Genomic DNA, 13,524 nt, shown 5'->3' on the forward strand with positions numbered 1-13,524 from the left:
AAGGAAGATCTGAATCAGAACAGAGAAGCTCCCTCCCACCACTCTCTGGCAATGAGAGCCAGGGGAATGGCAATGATCAAGAGGCAGGTCTGGTGCTCACTGCTCTCCATGCTAAAGCCTACCCTACCTACATGCACAATCACTGTGTGTGAGTTCATGAAGAGTGTGATTGGTTCCTTATCTGGCTCATGGAACTGCCTCTCTGCCAGGATTCTGATGAGAACTCTGTCCCCTGGCAATTTCAATGAACACTCTCCCCCCGCCCCCCATCTAGCTTCTGCATTGGCCTGTTCCATATAAAATATACTACGTCCCATGCAGACTCACACATGCACACTTCAAATTAGCCTTCTGCGATTGGAACTCAATCACTCCAAAGTTCATGGACAGCAAAAGAGGAGCTGGCCTGACCAAAGCAAGCTCATTATTTCAGATAATTACGTGCTGGTTCATAACTGATTAATTCCAGCAGAAACTTGAGACAGATTTTTGCTGTGCTTCTCCAGTTCCAGCATTTCCTACCTGAGCTCATGGACCAAGCGAAACAAACAAGATGGTCCAAATTCTCTGCTGGTGCAAATGGGCCAAACACCACTGAAGTCACTGGAGCTGGACCCATTTATGCCAGCTGCTGCCAATCAGGAGGTTCCTAGCAGCTGGAATTTCAAGAAGTGGAGGGTCTGAAGGTTGCTATTCTTGTGCTGAAGTTGCAGGGGCATGGATTAAAGAACTGTGCATGATGGGCAGGGTAGGGTGAGCAATTCTTTATTCCAAGGCAATCTAGTGGTATACAGCTGCTTTCAGAAATGGCATCACAACGCCCTTCAGAGAATCAGTCCTAAACTAAAGAGGAAAATCAAATTTTAAAGCAAGATTTAAAGAGAGGGAAGTGACTCAGTGGAACAGTGGGAGGAAGACAGATGAGGAAGTACAAATAAACAAGACAACCCCAGTTGGGAAAGCCCAGGGAACAGAGAGGAAGGCAATATTGGAGTAGAGTGAGCAGGTGGGGGAGTAGACGTATATGCAGTTAAGAAGGGAGAAGAGTGAATATGGTCATTAAGGGAAATAGGTGGATATGAGGTCAGAGGAGAAAGGTGAACAGTGCCCATGGACAGTATGAAAAGCCAGGAGGGCAATTCTGAGTCCAAAGTGGCTAATGAGCCAATGAAAGCATCAGAGAGAGGTGCAAAGTCCACCTGGACCAATGAAAGTTAGAGGGTAGGGACTGGGAAATGAATCCAAATGGTCTTGAAAGTTAGTGAAGTTTTCCTAGTGTTGCCCTTCTACAGTGGATCCCCAGGACACACACAGTGAGAGAAGATACAGAGGAGTGAAATCTGAAACCAGCAAAGCTCCTTGCAGGTATAGCCTACCTTCTGTAAGAGGAGCGAGCCTGAATACTTTGTCATGATGGAATATATCTCCCCACCAAAGGCATCTGCCCAGGACTTCACCCTAAAGTGGAAAAAGAGGAAAACCAGCAGTATTAGCACATCAGGTAGATAAGCTGCATCAAAGGGCAACAGTCATGCAGGCATGTATCACTTCCCGTCTCCCTATGCATGCAAATCACCAAGCACACCTATGACACAGTAGAAAAAGTGCTAACGTGTTCTTTTTGAACTGCTAGTGAAACACACAACAGTAGTGGGAAACCATCATCTCTGTGGCCCACTCTGCACCCTGGTCTTTCCTTACCATTAGGCTGTTTTAACAATGCCAAGTTTTGGGGTTCTTATTCAGTCATTATTGACTCTAACAGGAGTTTGCCTGAGTAAAGACCAAGTAAAATCTGAGTTATAACAGGGTAAGGATCTCAGGATTCAGCCCTTAGACCATGCACTCTTTGGGGTAGGGACAATGAGCCAGGCTGTGATCTCAGTTACTCCAGTGTGAATCCAAGGCATGCAATAGCTTTCAGTGAAGGTATGCTGGACTGACATGGGTGTAAACTGGGAGCAGATTCTGGGTCAAATCTTATTTCTCTGTCAAGTACCATGCACATGTATGCCATCCTACAAATAATAGACAATAGCAATACCACACAGAGATCATAAGGGTGGTGACATGCAGGCTGAGCATAAAGATATTGCCTCCTCCCCAAATTAGCATATATGGCTGCAGTAATTGTCAGAATACTTAATCAGGAATTATGTTAGGATGTTCCACCTACACTCAGTTCCTTTTACAGGGATTCACTTTAGAGGTATCTACTTTTTTATAGAACACATGGCTGTCTCCACTCATCGGAACAAACCAGTTGCTTATGGAGTACAGATTCTTACCTATAATTTTCAGTGGCATTCTTCCCAGTTCTAAGAAAACTTTAAACCCAGAGGGCCTGATTCTTCTCTTTGCAATGCCAGTACAGTATAATGCAATCAAAATCAATGGCATTCCACCACCATAAAAAACTAGTGCAATGGCATGGTAAATCAAGCACTGAGACATCCATTTTTTAACCCCTGTGTGTGATCCTGCTCCCACTGAAGTCAATGGAAGCAACTCAGTATTTCTGGCTTTTATGGTCAGTTTATTGGTTTCTGCATCCTGTTTTGTCAGCCACAGTCATCTTGTTTTTTTATACCCTGAAAACAATACCGAATATTTGAATTTGCTAGGAAGACAGGATTCACTTTCCCATCTCAGACCCTTATTCTGACAAGCCCACTAGCTTGCTTCTGGCCAGAGAAAAGCTAAAAACAAACAAACACTTTGCCTATTGTGTAATGCATGGGGGTGGGGAAGAATTCCTTACAGACCCTTATGGTGATCAGCTGATGTCCTGAAGCATGAGATCTGATTACCCTTATCTCATTATTTAACTCAATAGCCCCCTGAAGCAGCTCATTTAACAACTGTCTCTACAAGCCATTTAATGTTGGCATGAAAATTTACTAACAGTCACAAAAGCTGCTTACCCACCCGTATGATGATGATGATGATGATGATAGGAAAGCTACACATAGGGCTTCTGGGAGGTTGCCTAGCCAGCCCAGGGAACTGCAGCAGTGTTACTATCTCTCTTGATTTTATCAAGTCTTGTGGTATTTGGTGTTTGCTCTGAAAGCCAGGGCTCCTGGAATCATGTGATTGCATGAGAATCTCAGAGCTTTCATTAAAAAGAGAAGAAACAAAAGTTTCTAGCCCTCACAGTTGCAAAAGAAAAGCTTGAAAATGTGAACCCTAAAAGCTCCATCACCGGGAAATAAATAAAAGAACCTGAAATTACTATTTTTTAAAAAAACTATATGATTTTTAAGCCAATCCCATGATTTCTGAATGCTTGGGATTGGAAATACTGCTGCAGACTCCCAGGAAATATCCTGGGACTGTGGCAATGGGCAGACAGCTGTGGCACAGCTGTGTTCAGAGCACAGCAGCATCTCTATTGACTGTTCTCTGGCTGCCTCCCTAGCCCTGTTGGCTGCCTCTCTGCTGGGTTTCTTGAAGCTACGTGTGGCACTTGGGGTGCTGGAGAATCTACATTTCCTGCAGGCAAAGAGAAGGACAGTGCTGGCCAGGGAGTTAGGGGGAAGCATGGGGATAGAAAGGAAAGGGGGAGTCATGGAGACAGAGATGGGGAACTACAGGGTGACAAATGGAAGACCAGAAAGAAGAGAAGAGCCATGGGAAGGCATGAGAAGACTCATTAGGGACAATTATAAGAGAGACTGAGGCCTTGGCTACACTTGCGAGTTACAGCACAATAAAGCCGCGTACAGCGCAGTATCTCACTCCCGTCCACACTGGCAAGGCACGTACAGCGCTGTATCTCCGCGGCTACAGCGCTGCTGGTATTCCACCTCCCCGAGAGGAATAAAGAGTATGGCCGCCCAATGTGCTCTGATTGGCCTCCAGAAGTATTCGGCAGTATCCCACAATGCCTGTTCTAGCCACTCTGGTCATCAGTTCGAACTCTACTGCCCTGGCCTCAGGTGACCAACCGTCAGACCCACCCTTTATATTCCCCGGGAATTTTAAAAATCCCCTTCCTGTTTGCTCAGCCAGGCGTGGAGTGCTATCAGTGAATCTTTCCAGGTGACCATGCCTCCACGCGCCAAGCGAGCCCCAGTATGGAGCAATAGTGAGTTGCTGGACCTCATCAGTGTTTGGGGGGAAGAAGCTGTCCAGTCCCAGCTGCGCTCCAGCCGTAGGAATTACAATACCTTTGGGCAGATATCAAGGGCCATGATGGAAAGGGGCCATGACCGGGACGCACTGCAGTGCAGGATTAAAGTGAAGGAGCTGTGGAATGCCTACCACAAAGCCTGCGAGGCAAATGGCCGCTCGGGTGCTCCCCCTGCGACCTGCCGATTCTACAAAGAGCTGGACGCGATACTTGGGGGTGACCCCACCTCCACTCCGAGCACCACCATGGACACTTCAGAGTGGGGGAAGGAGGAGGAGGAAGAGAAGGAGGAGAAAAACGGGAGTGAGGGTGCTGGGGCGGGGGGAGACACCCCGGAATCCCTGGAGGCATGCAGCCGGGAGCTCTTCTCGAGCCAGGAGGAAGGTAGCCAGTCGCAGTGGCCGGTACTTGGTGGAGGACAAACAGAAGAGCAGGTTCCCGGTAAGCGGCTTTTTTTGTCAGGAAGGAATTTTTTCGGTGCAGGCTCTTTGGGAGAGGAGGGTTAGGGCTGCATGCATGCCTAGATGCGGAATAGTGCATTGATGTGGTCTATCACATCGCGGTAATTGGCCTTGGTAATCTCTCCAAAAGTCTCATCCAGAACGTGGGCAATGAGCTTGCGCAGGTTTCTTGGGAGAGCCACCGTGGTCCTTGTCCCAGTCAGGCTAATGTGTCCGCGCCACTGTGCCGCGAGGGGCGGGGGGACCATTGCTGCACACAGGCAAGCTGCATATGGGCCAGGGCGGAAGCCGCATTGCAGTAGAAGACCCTCCCTTGCTTCCCAGGTCACCCTCAGCAGCGAAATATCTTCCAGGATGAACTCCTGTGGAAAATGTTGGGACAGTGTTCTGTGTAGGTTCCCCCTGCAGCTGTTGGCTCTCCCCAAGTCACAGAAACCCAGAGGACAGTACAGCCCTGAAACAATCAGTCCCCCTTACTCACCATTTTGGGGCTCTCGTGGGTTATGTGCGCTCTCTTTGGGATGGGAAAATTATGCTATTGTGTAGACTGTGTGTGCCCTCCTTAAGTGCGGGGGAATCATTACTCTGGTATAAACAATGCTGCCTCTGTTAAGTGTTGCATTTTGCCTTTACAGATGCAACCTTGAGATCTCAGCCGTCCGTGTTATCACCGGCTGAGAGATTGCAAAAACTCCGGAAGAGACCGCGAAAAAGCAAAGAAGAGATGCTGCAACAAGTGATGCATCAATCTCTTAAAGAGAATCAAAAAGTGCAGGAGTGGAGGGAGAGCAAAAGCAGGATCCGCCAGGAAAACGCAGCACACCGGCAGCGAAGCACGGAGCACTGGCAGCAAAGCACGGATCGGCTCATAAGCATCATGGAGCGCCAAGCGGACTCTATCCAGGCACTCGTAGCCATGCAGGCGGAGCACTACCGCGCCCACCCCCCCTGCAGCCCTTGTCCCAAAACTCTTTCCCTTGTGCCCCCATGTCACCTCCAACCCACTTTCCCCAACATCTGGGTTCTTACCGCCACCAGCTGCCTCCAACACCTGTATCTTCACCACCCAGCCCTGAAAACTACGATCCTTACCCTCTGCACTCAACCCCCATCACCATGCAGTATAGCCATCCTGAAGTGCAGCACTCATTGCACAGCACTCCAGACAGGACATACGCAAATCTATGATTGTACCATTCCCCACCCCACCCCCTTGCCCTTTCTGATTCCCAAGCAGTTGTGTTTCTTTTCAATAAATGGATTTTTTGGCTTTGAAAACAGTCTTTATTATTGCATAAAGTAAAAGATACCTTAGCCCAGGAAAGAAACAGGCACTACAAATCAGCTTAGCAAACACAGATTCCTACTAACATTGGAACCACTGCACTTCACTCCCGTGAAGGGCACCAGACATTACTGCTGGTTTTCAGCCTCAAATTGCTCCCTCAAGGCATCCCTAATCCTTGCAGCCCCGTGCTGGGCCCCTCTAATAGCCCTGCTCTCTGGCTGTGCAAATTCAGCCTCCAGATGTTGAACCTCGGCGGTCCATGCCTGACTGAATCTTTCACCCTTCCCTTCACAAATATTATGGAGGGTACAGCAAGCGGATATAACCGCGGGGATGCTGTTTTCGGCCAAGTCCAGCTTCCCATACAGAGATCGCCAGTGGCCCTTTAAACGGCCAAAAGCGCATTCCACAGTCATTCGGCACCGGCTCAGCCTGTAGTTGAACCGTTCCTTGCTGCTGTCAAGGCTCCCTGTGTAGGGTTTCATGAGCCACGGCATTAACGGGTAAGCAGGATCTCCAAGGATCACAATGGGCATTCGACTTCCCCTACTGTGATCCTCCGCTCTGGGAAAAAAGTCCCGGCCTGCAGCTTCCTGAACAGGCCAGTGTTTCAAAAGATGCGTGCATCATGCACCTTTCTGGGCCAGCCTGCGTTAATGTCAATGAAACGCCCACGGTGATCCACAAGCACCTGGAGAACCATAGAGAAATACCCCTTCCGATTAACATACTCAGATGCTGGGTGGGCTGGTGCCAGAATAGGAATATGCGTCCCATCTATCGCCCCTCCACACTTAGGGAAACCCATTTGTGCAAAGCCATCCACAATGTCCTGCACATTACCCGGAGTCATAGAATCATAGAATATCAGGGTTGGAAGGGACCTCAGGAGGTCATCTAGTCCAACCCCCTGCTCAAAGCAGGACCAATCCCCAGACAGATTTTTGCCCCAAATCCCTAAATGGCTCCCTCAAGGATTGAACTCACAACCCTGGGTTTAGCAGGCCAATGCTCAAACCACTGAGCTATCCCTCCCCCCACAGTTCTTCTGAGCAGGATGCGATTAATGGCCCTGCAAACTTGCATCAACACGATTCCAACGGTCGACTTTCTGACTCCAAACTGGTTAGCGACCGATCAGTAGCTGTCTGGAGTTGCCAGCTTCCAGATTGCAATAGCCACCCGCTTCTCCACCGGCAGGGCAGCTCTCAATCTCATGTCCTTGCGCCCCAGGGTGGGGGCGAGCTCCTCACACAGTCCCATGAAAGTGGCTTTTCTCATCTGAAAGTTCTGCAGCCACTGCTCGTCATCCCAGACTTGCATGACAATGTGATCCCACCACTCGGTGCTTGTTTCCCGAGCCCAAAAGCGGCGTTCCATGGTGCTGAGCATGTCCGTGAATGCCACAAGCAATTTCATGTTGTACGCGTTACACGACTCGATATCATCGTCGGACTCCTTGATATCATCGTCGAACTCCTCACTGTCACTTTGGATCTTAAGGAATAGCTCGACTGCCAAACATGACGTGCTGGCGAGACTCGTCAGCATTCTCCTCAGCATTTCAGGCTCCATTTCCCGCAGACCGAAATGGAACACAGACCGCGCTGCACAGAAACCGTTGAAAGATGGCATTGAAAGATGGTGCCAAATGTGGACGGAAACACAGGGATCGCTGGGATGCGAAGCGATGCATCACAGGGCGTTGGGACAGGACCCAGAATGCCCCGCACCCCCTGCCCCCTTCCCACAACCCACGACGCCAGAATGGGAAAAGGTGCTCTGTGGGATAGCTGCCCATAATGCACCACTCCCAATGCCGCTGCAAGTGCCACAAATGTGGCCATGACAGTGCGCTGGCGGCTGTCAGTGTGGACAGACTGCAGCGCTTTCCCTACTCAGTTGTACGAAGACAGGTTTAACTCACAGCACTGTTCAGCTGCAAGTGTAGCCATACCCATAGGTCAGGCAACTGGCAGCATACAGGGACTTCTCATCAGAGCAGTGTAAAAGGGAGGTTCCTGTAGGTAAATAGGGGTCAGAAATAAATGGGGACCCAAGAAGGGCACTGAGACAGCCAATGGACAATTATTTTTCACATAAGCCAGGAGCCTGGGGGCTGCTGGAGGGCTCGGTGCATTTTGGTGAATCTGAGGTAGTTGTCTTTGTTATATGATTGAGAGAAGAGGACAAAGAACCAAATTCATATTCGCCAGATTGCATCAAAACTTCTTCTGTGACTGCCGGTTCCCACAACCCCAGATAATATGCAGAATTGTCCCTCTGGGGGGAAAGCCTTGAAATGTCAGTAGCTACCTGGTTATTGTGATTTAATAACCATAATTATTAAGATTTCATCGTGCAGCAGCCAGGATAAAGTCCATGATAAAATGTTATGAGATGCTCAGGGTTAAGCCCCCAAAGGTGGCGATGAATGTGTTGGCTTCTTGGTAAATACATGAAGGATTCCACGGATGGAATCTTTCTGGGTCTATTTGAGAGATGCCTTGAGCTGTTTGAATGCAAAACACTCCTCTTGATCTCAGGAAGAGACGTAAGCTTTCTTCAATAGTTTAGTTCATGTAACTGTTTCTCCAACACAATGTCATTTCTTTCAGCCATCGCATGAGAAGCAGATTTTCCTCCCTCCGAGTAATGCAGAAATATCCAAATCTCTTCCCTTTCAAACAAATTGTAGCATAAAAAATTCTACACCAATATATTTTTAACCTTAAAGTAGTTAAGTTGCTTAAATCAGCTTAGCAAGGTCCAATACTTTTAACTCTATATATTCAGATGTTAGTATCATGGCAACCTGCCAAAGAAAGATTCGTCACCAGTGCAGGACTTACTTTGTAGCATGGTGTCAGCCCTGGGCTAACCATCCATGACGCTGAGGAGAGGTACACGCACTCCCCTTCCCCTCAGAGTGCATGCACAAACGCACGCACACAAGTATGGCACATGCACAAGTCTGTATACACATACTAAAACCCTTGTGTAAAAAGTCCATGCACAGATACATGTCTGAAAACCTGCATACAAATGCAGTGCACACACAATACAATAATGCTATGAAGACTTTGCACTTCTAACGTGCTTTTCATTTGCAGATTTCACAGGATTTTATAAAGGAAGATTAGAGTCATAATCCCCATTTTAGAAATAGGGAAAGGAAACAGAGAGAGGTGATATGACCAGCATGCCACCCTACACTAAAATATGTATGTGTGTGTACAGTGCATACGTATACTGCACATGTGTGCATAATAGTCATTGCTGTGTAAGCCTTTGGAGTAATATTATACATAGCCAGTGTAAGGGGATAGTACCAGTACTATATAGAAGTACTAGGAACAGTAAGACAAATTGGATCTTATGTATAAAGATGGCCAGAATGACACATCTTCACTCAAGTACTTCAGACATATCACAGAGCACCAGTGCTACAGCCCTGCCCTAGGAGGATGTTACACACCCGCATAAAATAAGTGCACCTCTGAGGCGGCTCAAATTTGTCCCAGCAACCAGACTGGTCTCCAGCTGCCCCAGAGATCACAGGCTGTCTTTATACCATGTTTGCCTGCTCCTTCTGGGAGCTGAGGAAATGGACTAGAGACTATAATAAATAACAACACCTAGCTCTTATCTAGTACTTTTTATTTTCAGATCTCAAAGCACTACACAAAGGGGGTCAGTATCATTATCCCCCATTTATCAATGGGGAAACTGAGGGGAGGGACATGACTGGCCCATGGTCACTGAGCAGCAGGGCCGGCTCCAGGGTTTTCGCCGCCCCAAGCGGCGCAAAAAAAAAAAAAAAAAAAAGCCGCGATCGTGATCTGCGGCAGCAATTCAGCGGGAGGTCCTTCACTCCGAGCATGAGTGAGGGACCGTCCGCCGAATTGCCGCCGAATAGCTGGACGTGCCGCCTCTCTCTGGAGTGGCCGCCCCAAGCACCTGCTTGGCAAGCTGGTGCCTGGAGCCGGCCCTGCTGAGCAGGCCAGTGGCAGAGACTTTAACTCAGGTCTTCTGAGTCCCAGTCCACTAGGCTATTCTGTACACTTTAAGAACAATCCTTTTCTGTCTGTGAGCCCAGGTCCATGGGAATGATTCCCAATGTGGCTTGGACCTGGTGGTGAAGTGAGATTTTGCATCTAGGGCAAAAATCAGGTCAAAGAAATATTCCATGCAAAAAGTACAATTAAAGCTCTGTCGTCCCCCAGACAAATGACATCTCTGAAAGGTGGGGAGGTGGGTGTCTCTTTAAGAGAAGGGACTGGTGCTGGTTACGAGAGGGGATAAAGGAACACTGAGAGAAAAGGGATGATGAATGGCAGAGTGGGGACTGGGGCACTAGTAGCAGAAGAGGGAAATAGACAGTGAAGGGCAGAGGGTCGTAGAGGGCAGAGGAGTATGTGGGTAAAGGGGTATGAGGCATGGGGGAAACACTTACGTTTCCAGTGGTATCTTTGCCTGGGACTTAGCAGAAGGCAGGAGGCAGCTGAGTGAGAGGAAAAGCCACAGAATGGCTCCTGGCACCATCCTCCAGGCAAAGACCATCAGCAACAGGACCAGTTGTATAGACATAGAGATTCCCAGCCACGTTTGCCACTCTATGGAGGTCCCAGCACTGTCCAGACAGGCCCCAGCATGGTATCTTGCTGGGGAGTGGGGTTGGGGAGCAGAGTCCTGGGGACACTTAAGCCTGCATGCTGCTGCCACCCTGTGCCATCAGTCCGCACCGTCCCTGCCCAAATGGAGAAAAGCTCCACTGGGACTGCACAGCCTCCCACCTAACAGCTGCAGATAAAAGTTTGCAAAGAATATGCTGGAGTTACTGAGAGGGGAAACTCGGGAGAAGCTGCCCCATGGCTGCCAAGGTGATCACTGGGACCCGTCTAGCTTATGTGCCTTGCAGGAATGGAAGAGACTTGAGGGAGCTCTGCAGCAACAGCATCTACGTAATCCACTGCCGGCCCTTTAATCCCCATGCAAAGCAGCAATAGCAGCAGATTTAGGGAAGTGGAGTGGGATAAAATCACCCAGGATTACTCTGATTTCTGAAGACAGGCCTCAGCTCGTCCAATCAGAGATCAGAACAAGCTTCCTCCGAGCCTGTTTTAAAGGGACAGCATCACCTCTTCTAAAAAAAGTCTCCTGACCTTTGATCCCTACTGAACAGCACTTGCTCCTCACTTGTAGAGGATGCATGTAAATTGCCCTGGCATGCTTTCCTCTCTGCCAGGGATCATTTCACTTGATTTACTTTTATGTCCCACCCTCTCCCTCCATCTTCTAGGAAGTACTAAACATACCAAGCCAAACCCCGTTCTTCGTTATTCCTATGCATGTGACCCCAGTAAGTCAAAAGGGTTGCACAAGTGTAAACGAGAGGCAAATTTAGACTGGGTCAGAATCTGATCTCAGTTATACTGTTGGGTTAGTATAAAGGATGACTATTATTACCTATTGTTTGTATTAGGGTTCCACCCTCGAGGTCTCAATCAGAACTCCATTGTGCCAGGAACTATCCAACCAAATCTAAGATGCAGTCCCTGGACTAAAGAACTAAATAATATCTAGGCAAAAAATGAACTGAGGGAGGAAAAAGGACAACAAGAAGCAAAAATGGGATCAAGGAAGAACCAGGAAAATACTGGACACTTAATCTGATCTGACATCTGTGAATGTGAAACTATCCAGACAGCTACCCACTAATTTGTATCTGGAGATTGACTAGTGAGTCCAGAGAGACCTATGGTTGTAGTAGATTGCAAATTACATACTGTTACGAGGGTCACACTTTATATTAATGTTTAATTTATAAATGATTTTAAAGGTTTAATAAAAGACTACTAGATGTTATAACCATGTTACTGACAGGAGTAGTAGATAGCTAAAAGTACATCAGTAAAACATATTAAAAGATCGTTAGAAGCAACCTATTGACTGGCTGGACTGCAGAACAATGGATTAAGCTTTTATTAAAACATCTATTTATAATTTATTAACCTGTCATAAACTATTTATAAATGGAACTTGAATATAAAGTGTAACAATTATGAGCATAGCATGTAATGCCACACCAAGCATTTCTCAAATGTATATGCAGGAGGAATCATCTGCAAAACGATAGAGGTAAAGTATCAGATACAGGGCAGGTGTAATATTGTTTGCAGACTTGGTGCCCACACATGTAATGGGATTAGAGAAAAACTAGAGCAAATACAGAGAAGAGAAACAAGGATTAGAGGTTAAAATATGTGATGAGCAACTGAAAATTTTAACAGGCGAGGATAATTAACCACGGTGATCTTTTACTTAGGGATTTAGTGGATTCTCCATCAATTGACATCTTTAAATGAACAGTAGATGTGTCTGTAAAAGATATGTTATAACTCAATGTGACGGGTTGTGACTCACCACTGCAGCGCCTCCTGCTGGATGTCCCAGGGATCAGCTCTGCTAGCTAGTGTGCCCTCTTCTGGTGGTGTCTCGCCCACCGTCACCTCTGCTCCTGGACCCATGTCACCCCAAGGACCGTGGCGTCCTCTTCAGGACACAGCCCTCTGGCTGTGTCACACTCAGTTCTCCCCCATTCTGGGGGAACAGCAGTCTACTGCCCAGCCACTTCCTCAGTGGCAATTGGAGCAGGGGGGCACTCAGGCCCGCCCACTACTCTGGGTCCTGGCCCAGGGACCGTATAGATGGCAGCCACATGCTGCATCCCCTCCAACCTCTCAGTCTTCTTCCCTGGGCCACTTCCCCGCAACCCCAGCACCTTCTCCACCCTTGTCTCAGGACCTTAGCATGCCAGCAGTCAGCCAGAAGCTCACTCTCGCTCCCCTGAACCTGCTTAGCACTACTCTGTCCAAGGTGCTAGCTGCCCTCTGCCTGCAAGGCAGCCAGTCCTCCTCCCTCCCCGAGCTCCAGGGAGTGACTGACCTGCTCTGCCCTGCGGCTCTTCTTATATGGGCCTGCCCGACCCTGATTGACTGTTCCTCGCAGCCCCTCTCCAACTGGCTATTTCCTGCACAGCCTCCCTAGGGTCCTCTACAATTGACTGCCTGTCGCGTAGCCTCTCTAGGGTTCTATTAACCATTTATGGGCTAGTGTGGGGCAGGCGCCCCATCACACTCAACCACAAATTATGGGCATGATGCGGGAATTACTGGGTGAGGTTTTTTGGCCTGTGTTATGCAGGTCAGACTAAATGGTCAGGATGGTCACGTCTTACATTAAAATTTATGAATCTATGAATTTTAGAACAGCCAAATCTCAGGCAGACAAGATCACCTACTATACCTTCAAGGTAACAAATACAATATCCACTATAAATGAAGCAAGGGAATTATTCACAATTTCAGATGGAAGCAGAATGGCTTTATGGATTTGTAGGGAAGGGTTGCAGACCAAGTTGGATGAGCAAGCATCTCAAACAGGTGATTAAGAGAAAACAGAGAGCCTACAAGGAATGGAAGATGGGAAGAATCAGCAAGGTAGCCTATCTCTTGAAAGTCAGAAAAAGTGTAGGGATAAAGTGAGACCTGCCAATAGCCAAGCAGAATTGGACCCTGCAAAGGGAATTAAAACCAATAGTAAAAGGTTCTATAGCCATATAAATAAGAAGAAAACAA

The 13,524-nt window shown here is 47.9% G+C and overlaps 1 protein-coding gene across 1 annotated transcript in view; it reads right to left on the reverse strand.

Moving 5' to 3' along the window:
• CACNA2D4 (calcium voltage-gated channel auxiliary subunit alpha2delta 4) overlaps positions 1-10,429 on the reverse strand; it is a 163,212-nt gene extending 152,783 nt beyond the window's left edge. The window contains exons 1-2 of the mRNA XM_065408969.1: positions 10,341-10,429; positions 1,377-1,458 (exon numbers count right to left, since the gene is read on the reverse strand). Of these exons, the coding sequence (XP_065265041.1) occupies positions 1,377-1,458; positions 10,341-10,429 (171 nt within the window). The remainder of the gene's footprint in view (positions 1-1,376; positions 1,459-10,340) is intronic.
• Positions 10,430-13,524: the final 3,095 nt, after the last annotated feature.

Source organism: Emys orbicularis, chromosome 1 (assembly GCF_028017835.1).
Source record: "Emys orbicularis isolate rEmyOrb1 chromosome 1, rEmyOrb1.hap1, whole genome shotgun sequence".
In the NCBI taxonomy this organism is placed as follows: domain Eukaryota; kingdom Metazoa; phylum Chordata; order Testudines; family Emydidae; genus Emys; species Emys orbicularis.